The following is a 12882-nucleotide window of genomic DNA, read 5'->3' as shown; positions in this document are numbered from 1 at the left end:
CTATCATACACACCGCACTGTTCGTTTGTTTATTACCATTTGTCGTGGACCATATATACGTACTATTATGAATAGATGAATAAAACAAGACGTAAACTACTATTTATCCCAACCAATCAAAATATCCCGCTTATGCAAACGAAATCGCGGGTAAAAAGTAGTATAATAATGGTAATCGATATTAAACCGCTCAATTAGTGGTTCGCCTTTACGTAAACTGTTTAAATATTAATATGTTAGTTCTCTTGTAATCTCGAGTCATAATATTAAATATTGGGGTAGAAGCGACATTCCTGTGAATTCAATAATACAAATTATTTTCACGTATTGTTGATTTAAATCTATTTTTTTACTGTATTCTATATGGCAATGGACTGGTCATGTAGCTCGAAATACCGAAAACCGATGGGGAAAAAAGGTTCTTGAGTGGCGAGTGTAGGACGACCCCCGCCCCCCTCACTAGATGAAGTGACGACCTTAAGTACACTGTAGGAAGTCAGTGGATATGGGAGGCTCAGGATCGTTCTTTATGGCAATCTATGGGGGAGGCCTATGTTCAGGTATCTAGGTCACTTCCACGTAAGTCATGTTATCTGCATTATATCGTAAAATTATTTGTTAAATCCAAAAAATGTATTTGTGACAATACACAACATAGGTTGTAATGCGGGATTTGACTGGAAGAAGGTACATTTTGGCAGCATTGCCACGTTCTTAGAGGATCATGTTATACTAGGTATATCTTTTAGTCGATTGTAATCTCGAATAGTCTATAATAATTATCTTCAAGAAATGAGCCACTAAAAGGAAAAAATAATTTTTCAAATCCGGCTGATAGTTCCAGAGATTAATGCTTTTAAACAAACTCTTCCGTTTTATATCCTTAATAATGTTACAAGTGTGAAAGTGAGTTTGTTTCTTTCTTGCCTCATAACGCCTTAACATTTGCTGTGTGGTCCCAGTATAGAATAGGCCACCCCTTCCTTTCCCGTGGGTGTCGTAAGAGACGACTAAGGGAGGCTGAGGGCAGCAGCATCCTTCTAAAAACATCTCCAAACGCATGGGGGGTATCATGGGCGAAACAGTATACTCTGTTATGACCATGGTACTGCTCATGTCTATTGGCGACGGTTACCACTTTCCATCGGGTGGGCCGTCAGCTTGTTTGCCATTTTAAGTTATATAAAAAAAATCTCCAAAACCTAACTGCGGTTGCCAATCCGCCTGCGAAGCGTGGCAACTACTGGCAAAACCCCCTAAGGAGAGGATTATGTCCAGCAATGGATAGTTAAAGGCTGATATGATGAACGCTTTAACAATTTTACCAATCACTATGAAAATTGGTATACACATACTAAACTGGAGAAGGATATAGGCTTTATCGCAGTCAATAAACATACCCGGTTACGCGAACGAAGTCACAGGTAAGAGCTAGTGTCAGCATAGATGAGTGTCACTTCCACCCAGTTCCTTTATTTCTATGTCCCAGTCAAGGTTAAGGCACGTGTTCTCTTGTAATCTCTGTCAAAGTCTCAAGGTCAGGCCACGTCCATCGTTCGCTGTGTAAATCACGTAGATCTAATCAACTGGACAGTTGAACGATGGAGCGGGTTTACACATTCATTATTCAATACTAACAGCACACCATAGCTTCGGCGATGGTTTCATGGGTTTATTGAAATTAAACAAAACTGAATATCGATTGGCCACATTTATACTAATATTATATACTTGGCTAGCCTCCAAATAAATAAGATTATATATATATATATATATATATATATATATATATATATATATATATATATATTGGCTGGGCAGCGTAGGGAAAACTATGTCACATCTTCCCATCCAAAATATCTCAAAATTTAAAGACGAACGTCTTTAACCAGTGCGTCTGGCAACACCTATCCTGAAGCAGTTGTGATTGCATGGCTGTGTTTCGGTTTGAAGGGTGGGATATAGCAGTGAATTTACAGAGTTCAGAGAAATAACATCTGAATCCAGGGGGAAGGGATTGTTAGTAATGGGAAGTTAGTCCCCATTGCTATCAATGTACCCTATCAGGTTGACTCCCACGCGGTTCCCCCTGGAAACTATCGTGACTAATTTATCGTCGAATTCGTCATGATGGACTAACTGACCTGCCTTTTCATCCTATCCACCCTTATCACCCCACGCCAGTGTATATCGATAGCGTAAGCGCGATTACCATGTCGTTTTCACCCATTAAAAATAAACACTTGCGTTCTCAGGAATGGCAACGCATGGAGGTATCATGGGCGAAACAGTATACTCTGTTATGTCCATGGTACTGCTCATGTCTATAGGCGACGGTTACCACTTTACTTCAGGTGAGCCGTTAGCTTGTTTGCCATTCTAAGTTGCATTTTTTAATTGTAAGAATCGTAACTTTTTCAGTAGGAACGAATTTAAATTATATTTAGTATACAAGTAGGTTATTATATCCTAAAGTTTTATCTAATATAATTTAACTCATTATTAAATTATGTACTCACTTATTCACGCGGTCGAAACCGCGGGATATAGCTATCCAACTATATGCTTTAACATTTGAACAAAAACATAATGAATCAATCAACCTTTTTCGTGACCCAATTCCTGTGACTCTGATTGATACATTGTGCGTGACGGCATTCTTTTAAATTTTTTAGTAACTTTTATAATTAACTCCTTTTTTTTATTGTTGCAGATTACGTTATAGGAAAACAACGAGTGCCACCATATACCAAGTGTTCTTTACTAAAATTTTAAGACTAGGTAAGTGTTATGTTCTTTTTTCTACCAATTTCCACGCACAATAGAATATTTTGTTATTAATAAATAAAAACAAATGTTTAATTTTAATTTTGTTGCGGGTGATCATGGGCGGCGGTATTCATTTACCGTCAGGTGAGCCGCATGCTAGTTTGCTCCTAGTGTTGTAAAAAAATAATTTTTTTTTATACCACTGAGGTGGCAAACAAACACGGCCCACCTGATGGTAAGCGGTTACCGTAGCCTACAAACGCCTGCAATACCAGAGGTATTACGCGCGCATTGCCAACCCTGAAGAAACCTCTTTACCCCCCTTTTGAAGAACCCCATGCTGGGGAACACTCAGATTATGGAATGAGCTCCCTGCCGAGGATTTCCCAAGAGACAGTTTTTAAAAAGAATAAAATAAATATAACTACTTTATTTCTCTATCCGATATTTCACTAAAGCGACCGCCCGTGAAATAAATGCCTTTACTATGAAGATAAGAGACTACATGTGTGTAAAATAATAAAGAAGCTACGCATCAAACGGGCCACGGGATAAATCATTCCAACCACGAACCACGAAGGAAAACATATCGTATACCGAATTGAATAAAGTCCAATATGCTATAGACGATATTTGTGGCCAATATTTTGGTTTTATAGTGAGGCCTAAGTTGAAAACACAAATATTATGGCTGCCTATAAACATTGATAAATTTCCCTGCAGTCTCGTTTCTATTTGTGATATGATCCAATTTTATCTTTTTATATGTAAATCAAGCGGCTGATCCAAACCTATATCTGGGATATAGCTTTGTATATATGTAAGACGTGGACATTAACTCAGAAGGAAATGGATAAACTTAGAGCCTTTCAAATGTGGTGATGGAGAAGGATGGAGAAAATTAGCTGGAGGGATCAAATTAGCAATGAGGAGGTCCTGCTTAGGGTTAAGGAAAAAAGACAAATTATTAGAACTATTGAGGACAGAAGGGGAAAAATGTTGGGACACTTGATACGACACGACGAACTTATGAACATTATAATAGAAGGTAAGATAGAAGGAAGGAGGGGAAGAGGGAGACCGAGACATAGTTACATCAGGCAGATCGAGGAAGGAGTTGGTGTCGTGTCGTATCAAGAGGTGAAGGGAGTCGCTGAAAATCGTAGTGAGTGGCAAGAGCTCCACCGACAAGAGCGCAGCTCTTAAATAGGATAGATAGATAGATTTAAATAAAAGTATGCCTAAAATTAGGTGTAATTCTTGTGAACTAACTTCAATAAGAAGAAAGTTCTCGATTTAGTTGTGTTTTTTTACGTTTGTAACCCCATAACTCCGTTAGTTGTAAACCGATTTGGAAAATTTCTTTTTCTCTGAAAATCTGAAAGCATATATTTTCAGATTGGTACCATAGAAATTTTATCAAAATCGATTTAGTTGTTTAGTTTTTAAATTGAAATAACTTGTTTTGCCATAATCGAAGTTGGTTTTTTTGTGTATTACAATACAATTATTATGACACTAGTATTCCAGCCTGATTTCGCTCGGGTAGATGGAATTTACCCGAGACATTTAAAAAAAATCTTTTCATATGTCATTAAGGCTTAGTTTTATACTTTTGTTTTTTAATTCTGCATGCCTAATAATGGCGAAATATGTGGACTTATACATATTTCTAATATCTATATAATGATCATATTTCTTGCAAATAAATATTCATTTAATTATTTAAGGTATTAAAAAAAAAACATTTTTTTTATGCAACTTAAAATGGCAAACAAACTGACGGCCCATCTCATGGAAAGGGGTAACCGTCGCCTATAAACATAAGCAGTACCATTGACATAACAGAGTATACTGCTTCGCTCATAATACTCCGCATACGTTGCCATTCCTGAGGACTAAGTTATGCCTTTACCCTGTAAATTCACTGCCATATTCCACCCTTCAAACCGAAACACAGCTATACAAATAATTGCTTCACGGTAGAAACACGAATGGGACAGAGGTGCCCAAGCAAATTCCTTTCGTACAAAGTCTCTCTCTGATAGAAATCCCTACTAAAATTATAATAATGTAACCAAAAAATTTGTCTGTTAATGTTAATATATATTTATCTTTCCAACTCATCTACTCATGTGTATTGTCATTGTGTCTCTACTACAGTGATTCTCAACCACTGTGCCGCGGCACTTTTGTGCGCCGCCAAATTTTTTTTTTTTTACTACACAGAGGGCAAACGAGCATGCGGCTCACCTGATGGTAAGTGACTACCGCCGCCCATGATCACCCACAACACCAGCGGCATTGCAAATGTGCTGCCGGCCTTTTAAAAAGGAATATACTCTTTTCTTGAAGATTATGTTGTCGTATCGGTTCGGAAATACTGCTGCTGGAAGTTGATTCCAAAGAATGGTTGTGCGTGGAAGAAAGTGCCTTGAAAAACGCACGGTGGAAGACCGCCACTCGTCCAGATGATTGGGATGAAACTTTAGTTTGTGGCGGGTTGTACGGTGGTGAAAATCAGCAGCAGGTATCAATCCGAACAATTCCTCAGAACACTCCCCATGATAAATTCGGTAGAAGATGCACAGAGATGCAACATCTCTGCGCAGTTTCAGTGGATCAAGTCGGACAGTAAGGCGTTGACTATCGATAATTCGAGCCGCCCGACTCTGAATGCGGTCTAACGGAAGGAGTTGGTACTGTGGCGCTCCTGCCCACAGGTGAGAACAGTATTCCATATGCGGCCTGACTTGGGCTTTATATAATTTCAGGCGGTGTTTTGGCATGAAATATCGTCTCACCCTATTGAGCACTCCTAACTTTTTGGAAGCTATCTTAGCCTTCTCCTCCAGATGACTGCAAAACTGGACGTCGTAAGATATATCAACGCCCAGAATTCCTAGACTCGACTTTTTATCAAGGGAAGTGCCCCGAAAGTGAGGAGATACGACAAACGGTTTATGCAGTGTGTTGTAGTAAACAAATATTTTTTATCTTTTTCTTTGTGTGCCGCCAAATTTTGAAATCGTTAAATATGTGCCGCAATAAAAAAAAAAGTTGAGAATCACTGCTCTAGTATTATTGTACTAGAATATATGTATATAAAATTCTTATATTAGATTCCGCTGTGAAATATCTCGCGTGATATATTATTAAAAGGACTTTGCGAAACCTTTCACAACCTGAAAGGTTAAAATGGCGGCGTAATGTATTAAAAGGTGTATTGATTGCGAGGAAAAAAGACTTGCTCCACTAGACAACAAAAAAAAATGAGAGAAATCTAACGATAGGTATACTTTCGCTACCTCATGCACTGGATAGAACTAGACAGCAATATCCAGTGTCTTGTATTTTCATAAATGTGGTCGGTATGTGAGCATGATAATTAATTATTTATTTTTAACACCTAAGTTCGGAAGTATCAAGCTAAGGTTTTCTACATCTGATTATACCTATAAAACTATTTTTATTTTTATACATCTTATAATGGCAGACAAGCTGACGGCCCACCTGATGGGAAGTGGTAACCGTCGCCTATAGACATGAGCAGTACCATGGACATAACAGAGTATACTGTTTCGCCCATGATACCCCCATGCGTTGCCATTCCTGAGGACTCAGGTGTTATTCCTCTGTACCCAGTAAATTCACGCCATATCCCACCCTTTAAACCGAAACACAGAAATACAAACAACTGTTTTACGCTAAAACAAAAAAAAAATACTTTTTTTTGTGTTTGTTACCTCATAACTCCAATAGTTCTAGACTGATTTGGAAAAGCTTTTTTATCTGAAAGGACATACTTATAAACTAGTCCTGTACAAATTTTATTAATCGGTTTAATTGGTGGTTTAATTTTTAGACCTATAAATAACTGATTTTGTCACTTTGAAGTCTTTTGTTTTTTGAATAAAATCTTTATTTATAATACAATAAGATTGATTTCAATTACTACATAAGCATATTAAAAATAATACAATATAATATAGAATGTAAACTATCAAAAACATTGTTTTAATTAATTTATAAAATTTAATTAAAGCTTAATTAATTTAAGGCCACTTGATCCTAGGATAAATTTTACAATAACATTTTACAATGAAACTATTTAATAATTAACAATGTAATAACTATGCAAGATTAATACCACTTTGCAATGTAAAATGAAATTCACTATTTTCATAGTAAAATCCATTTTCATATTTCATCATTGGTACCGTACTATCCATTCGCTGTAAAGTGCTTTTACTTTGGGACACGAAATTTTCATAAAGTTTCCAAACAAAATGAGAGCAGTTTAAACTTGAATTAAACTTAGATTATTTGAGTATATAAGTACACTTTCCCAACTTACAGAGATAGAGAGTTTAGTAACGAGTTTTAGTGCTAAATTTTTTAACAATTCGATTATTAATTTTAAATTTTCGCATTGTTTACACATATATTAACCTTTTTTCATCGCGTTAAGTCCCAATTGTGTATTTAAAATAAGTTAGAATATTAAGTTTACTATAAAATAACATAATGAATAAATGAATATACTTTATTTGCATTATACTCGTACAATATAGGAAATAAACAAGACAATTTACAAACACAACGATACAATTGTATAAGTACAGTAAGGCGGTCTTATTGCTGAGAGCAATCTCTTCAAGACAAACTTAGGGTAATGGACTAATTGTTGTACAAGCAGGTATTGTATAATTAAGAAAATTAATTTAAATTAATGTCCATAGTATTTTGTAGTTTTGTAACCGCTATATTCTCATCACTGTACGATTAGAAACAAATTAAATTTTCCAACAACATTATCGAGATGAATGGCGGTCCACTGCTATACGTTTTACACGTCACTTCCTGTCTCGTAGTGTAAAAATGTAAAACAAATTACTAACAACGGTATTTCCCAATAAATGCGACATGGGGACCTTCGAAAAGAGAACTGAAACCTTTTTAAAAGGCCGACTACACATTGCCTCTGGTGTCGTTAGTGTCCATGGACCACGGTAATCATTTACCATCAGGTTAACCGCATGCTAGTTTGCCGCCCTTTCACATAAAAAGAAATTAAAGTCAATATTAGCGCATTCTTGAAGGCCAAATCTGCCGCTACATTTAACCCTTCTTTGCATGATATTTTTTATTGGTAAAATAAATCAAGGTGATATAATACATGTTCAAAATTGAAGGAAAAATTGTTCAAAAAATAAATTTGACAGCTATGTTTTTTTTTTCTATAATGGACATTAAAAAAGGTATGTAGACACGATCAACTTAAAGTAAAATTGTTCTTTTATATAATTTTTGGGCATTCAATGTTATGATGGAAATGTCTACCATTATGCAAAGAAGGGTTAAGAAATAGAGAAATAAAACCCCCAGTTTTTAAGCACAATTACACTAATCGCCTAGTTCTGAAGCTGGAGTACCATATCTTATGTGGAACCAAGCAACAAATACCCAGGAGTACAAATCAGATTACCCAGACCCTAGATAATTAAATTTATCTTCTAATTGGCTCATTTGGAAATGAACCCGGTACCTCGTTTACACAAAGCAACGTGATCACCATTCTATTGTGGACATCCCATTCGTGTTTCAACCGTGAAGCAGTTGTGTTTGCATGGCTGTGTTTCGGTTTGAAGGGTGGGATATGGCGTGAATTTACTGGGTACAGAGGAATAACACCTGAGTCCTCAGGAATGGCAACGCATGGGGGGTATCATGGGCGAAACAGTATACTCTGTTATGTCCATGGTACTGCTCATGTCTATAGGCGACGGTTACCACTTTCCATCAGGTGGGCCGTCAGCTTGTTTGCCATTCTATGTTCCATAAAAAAAAAAAAAAAAAAAAAAAAAAAAATCTTATTTATTTATTTACTCTTTATTGCACCATTTGAAGAATAATACAACGATAAATATATATTACACTTATGAAGTACAAAAAGGCGGTCTTATCGCTAAAGCAATGTCTTCCAAACAACCTTTGGGTAGAGGAGAGAAATTATTGGTAGCTATTAGGCGCAAGAAGTGTAACTAATAAAAAAACGCTTATGTTAAAAAAAACATATGCAAATAATCATACACTCACCATATATCTAAGTACTTATAATAATATTTTCTACAAAAAGGAATATATAAAATACATTTACCAGAGGGAGACTTTGCACAAAAGTCGTTTGCTTGGCTACCTCTGTCCCATTCGTGTTTCTACCGTGAAGCAGTTGTGTTTGCATGGCTGTGTTTCGGTTTGAAGGGAGGGATATGGCAGTGAATTTACAGGGTACAGAGGAATAACACCTGAGTCCTCAGGAATGGCAACGTATGGGAGGTATCATGGGCAAACAGTGTACCCTGTTATGTCCATGGTACTTTTTTTTTAATGGATGATAATGCAATAGTAACCCGGTATACGCTGGCGGGGCACCAGTAATTGATGATAGATGACGATGAAAGCAGGTCAGTTAACCCATCGTGAAGAATTCCACAAGAAGTAACCACAATGGTTTCCAGGAAATAAACATGCATGATTTATTTTTTCTAAATGAATGAAACTAAAAGGTCATACAGGTAATACTGTTGATCATAAATGCCCGAATTCGATATTTTCAATAAAACTTCTCAACACCAAATATTTTCTGATATTATTTATTCCACTTGTGTTTGCCAGTTGGAAATTTATTTCGTTCCACGTGTATTGTTTCACAGTAGGAGGGTTCGGTGACGTTCGATTTATGTAACTAGGTGCTTACCGAACCACCGTCGGCTTAATGACGTCTTACTGGCAGAAAGGTATTGTTAGTAAAAGGGTCTAACTGCCCCATTGCCAGCAATACAGGATGGAAACTGGAAACCATCGTAGTTAATTCTAATGGAATTCGTCACGATGGACTAACTGACCTGCTTTATCCTCACCTATCATCCTTCACTGGTGCCCCGCCGGTGTATATCGATAGCGCGGATGGGTTTACCATTCCATTATCATCCATTAAAAAAAAAACAGTATATAGTCTGTTATGTTCATGATACTGTTCATGTCTATAGGCATGTTACCACTTTCCATCAGGTGGGCCGTACGCTGGTTTACCATTAAATATTGCTTTAAAAAGACCTCTTTTTTGATGTAGGTAAAAATATCCATCACAGCCTCTCAATTACCGCTGCCAAGATTTTATTTACTTTTTACGAGGTTCAACGTACAGAATCCGGGCACGTTTCCGAAGACACGCGTGACTGATATACTATTTGGTAAAAAAAAACAATGGATGAAAAGAAAGGCAAACTTTGTCGACGGGAATATGTGCTGAACGGATGAACGGAGTTACAGATCTGTTATGATAAAATAGTAATGTTATTATAATTTATCTGACAAAACAGAATAATATAGATGTCGCCTTTATTCGAATAAACTTTTTTATGTTTCTTCGAGAATCGAGTACAATCAAAAATACATTAATCTATAGTTCTGTTAATATAAAAGACAAATACTACTATTTTACAAATTAGGTGTTATTTTGCGGAAGTTTATACCACTAGTTAGTTGATTATGGTAGAGTTATTTTGTTTAATTCCGCTACCATTAGTACGTGATGTATTATTTATGTGTTGGCAGTCGCACGCATACTAATGTTAGCGGAATTAAACAAAATAATTCTTATTAACTACATACGCTTACGTTCAGGACTGTTCCTTATGGCAGTTTATGGGGTAAGCCTATGTTCAGCAGTGGACAGATAATGTCTAAAATAACGATGATGTTTTCATATGATACCTATTTATATAGCAATTTTAAAAAGATTTTTTCTCTGTTACCATGTTTATTTCTTTGTCTAATCTACCTACTATTACCAATATTATTTGTTACCACCGCTTGGGCTGTCACGATAAAATAAATGATGTCGCATAATACAAGTAAAATCCATTCAGTTGTTTGAATAATAATTAGGAAATAAATAAACCTATGTATTGAATCCTAAAATATTAGATTAATGTTTATTTTTATACACCCAATCTCTATGTTATTTAAGAGTTGGCACTGCACTTATATTGACGAAACTATAAAACGAATCTATGCAACCATCTTGCAGTAATACAATAAACTTAATAAATATTCATAGTATTATACTAAATATGTATAATATGCTTCTGTATATATACGGCTTAGTAACTTTATAGTGTAAAATTTTCAGATTTAATAAACTGTTTGCATAGATTTATAGGGAAAAGGGAGTCAATGGAAATTTCACGTCAATCTTTTCTCTCCTAATAGGTAATTAAAACAAGCAAAATAAAACCATAACATCAATATTTGTTATAAAATCAAATTTAAAATATAATTATACATACGGGAAGAACGGTCCATCTAATCGTTATTTAAAACACCAGAGGGAGACTTTGTACAAAAGTCGATTGCTTGGGTACCTCTATCCAATTCGTGTTTCAACCGTAAAGCAGTTGTTTTTCAGTTTAAATGGTGGGATATGGCGTGAATTTACAGAGTACAGAGGAGTAACACCTGAGTCCTCAGTAATGGCAACGCATAGGAGTATCATGGGCGAAACAGTATACTCTGTTATGTCCATGGTACTGCTCATGTCTATAGGCTACGGTGACCACTTTCCATCAGGTGGACCATCAGCTTGTTGGCCATTCTAAGTTGTATAAAAAAAATTAAAAAGATTACATTCCGTAATAACAGTTCAGAAATGTAACCGCTTCTAAGTTCGCTCCAGTGACAACACGACTGTGATGTAAAACAGTAATTATATTTACATTCTGTAAACACTCAAAGAAAGCCGATGAAACTCTTTTAGAATGTTAATGTCAACAATAGAGAATAACAGAAAGGGAACATTTATTTCTCTAGTAAAAGCTTTGTGTTGCCTCGGTATAAAATGGCGGACACCGTTCTTGTGGCACGAAGCCGGCCGTCTCGCGACTAAACGTTTATAACTTTTATGAATACAATGCTTTTGTATAATTTCGAATTAATTAAAATATCGATTTAAGTGAAATAAAGAATCACTATCATATCTATTATTAACTGTCCATTGCTGAACTTGCCTCTCTCAAATGGGTATTTTGCCAGTAGTTGCCACGCTTGGCAAGCGGGTTAACAACCGCAGTCAGGCTTTGTTGATGTTGTAAGAGGGACAACTGCCCATTCCTCGACCGTTATACTCTCTTAGTCTCCTCTTACGACATCCACGAGAAAAGAAATGGTGGCCTACTCTATGCCGGGACCACACAGCGAATAAAGCAATAAAGAATTGTCAAATCAAATCAAAATATATGTATATATATAACCTAAAAAATGTTTTTAATGGATGATAATCCAATGGTAATTCCGCCCACGCTAACAGTATACGCTGGCGGGGCTCCAGTGAGGGATGATTGAGGAGGAGGAAAGGGCAGGTCAGTGATGAATTCACCTAAAATTTTACACGATGGTTCCCAGAGAGAGCCGCGGGGATAGATAGATAGATACTCTTTATTGTGTCCTCCAAAAGATTACTAGTAAACTTATTTTAAATATAAATAATTACAAGAAATAATCACAATGAGAAAACAATGGGCGACCTTATCGCTAAGAGCGATCTCTTCCAGGCAATCTTTGGATGGAGAAGAGTAACTATAAACAATTTGGTTGGGGGATCGCCCTGATATACAATATACCCTATATTGCTAGCAATCGGACTGGTAGTCCGCATTACTAACGATCCCTTTGCTCCCAACCCACTAATATTAATATTAGAAATTTGACAGTTTATAAAGATGTTTGGACGTTTGTTACACACATTTACGTTTAGATTGATCTGATACATTATGCTTAGCAGCGGACAATTAACGGCTGATGTGGTATATCCGACATAGCGTAAAAACTACTGCTTCAAATTGGATACAGTTTTCACAGATGTGCTCCTGAAGGTTTTTAATATATTTATACTTCTATTATCGTACCATTCACCGTCGACAAGGAATTCATTCTCACACACTTGAACTTAAATGGTTACATACGTTGCAGTTTCAGAGGAGTTTCCTTCCGCCGATGCTCAGGCTGTAGAATGAGCTCCCTCTTGAGGTTTACCCTAAATATGTATGGGCT

The 12882-nt window shown here is 36.2% G+C and overlaps 1 protein-coding gene across 4 annotated transcripts in view; it reads left to right on the top strand.

The window, feature by feature from the left end:
• Positions 1-12882, top strand: part of LOC113521479 (uncharacterized) — a 346189-nt gene that overhangs the window by 220175 nt on the left and 113132 nt on the right. For all 4 annotated transcript variants that reach the window (XM_052902976.1, XM_052902975.1, XM_052902974.1 and 1 more), the window contains exon 4: positions 2714-2781. In XM_052902976.1, the coding sequence (XP_052758936.1) occupies positions 2714-2781 (68 nt within the window). The remainder of the gene's footprint in view (positions 1-2713; positions 2782-12882) is intronic.

The sequence above is a fragment of the Galleria mellonella genome, unplaced genomic scaffold (genome assembly GCF_026898425.1).
Source record: "Galleria mellonella isolate WM207_F2 unplaced genomic scaffold, CSIRO_AGI_GalMel_v1 utg99, whole genome shotgun sequence".
Lineage (NCBI taxonomy): Eukaryota > Metazoa > Arthropoda > Insecta > Lepidoptera > Pyralidae > Galleria > Galleria mellonella.
The sequence above is the reverse complement of the archived record's forward strand: the minus strand, read 5'-3'. Positions and strand labels throughout refer to the sequence as shown.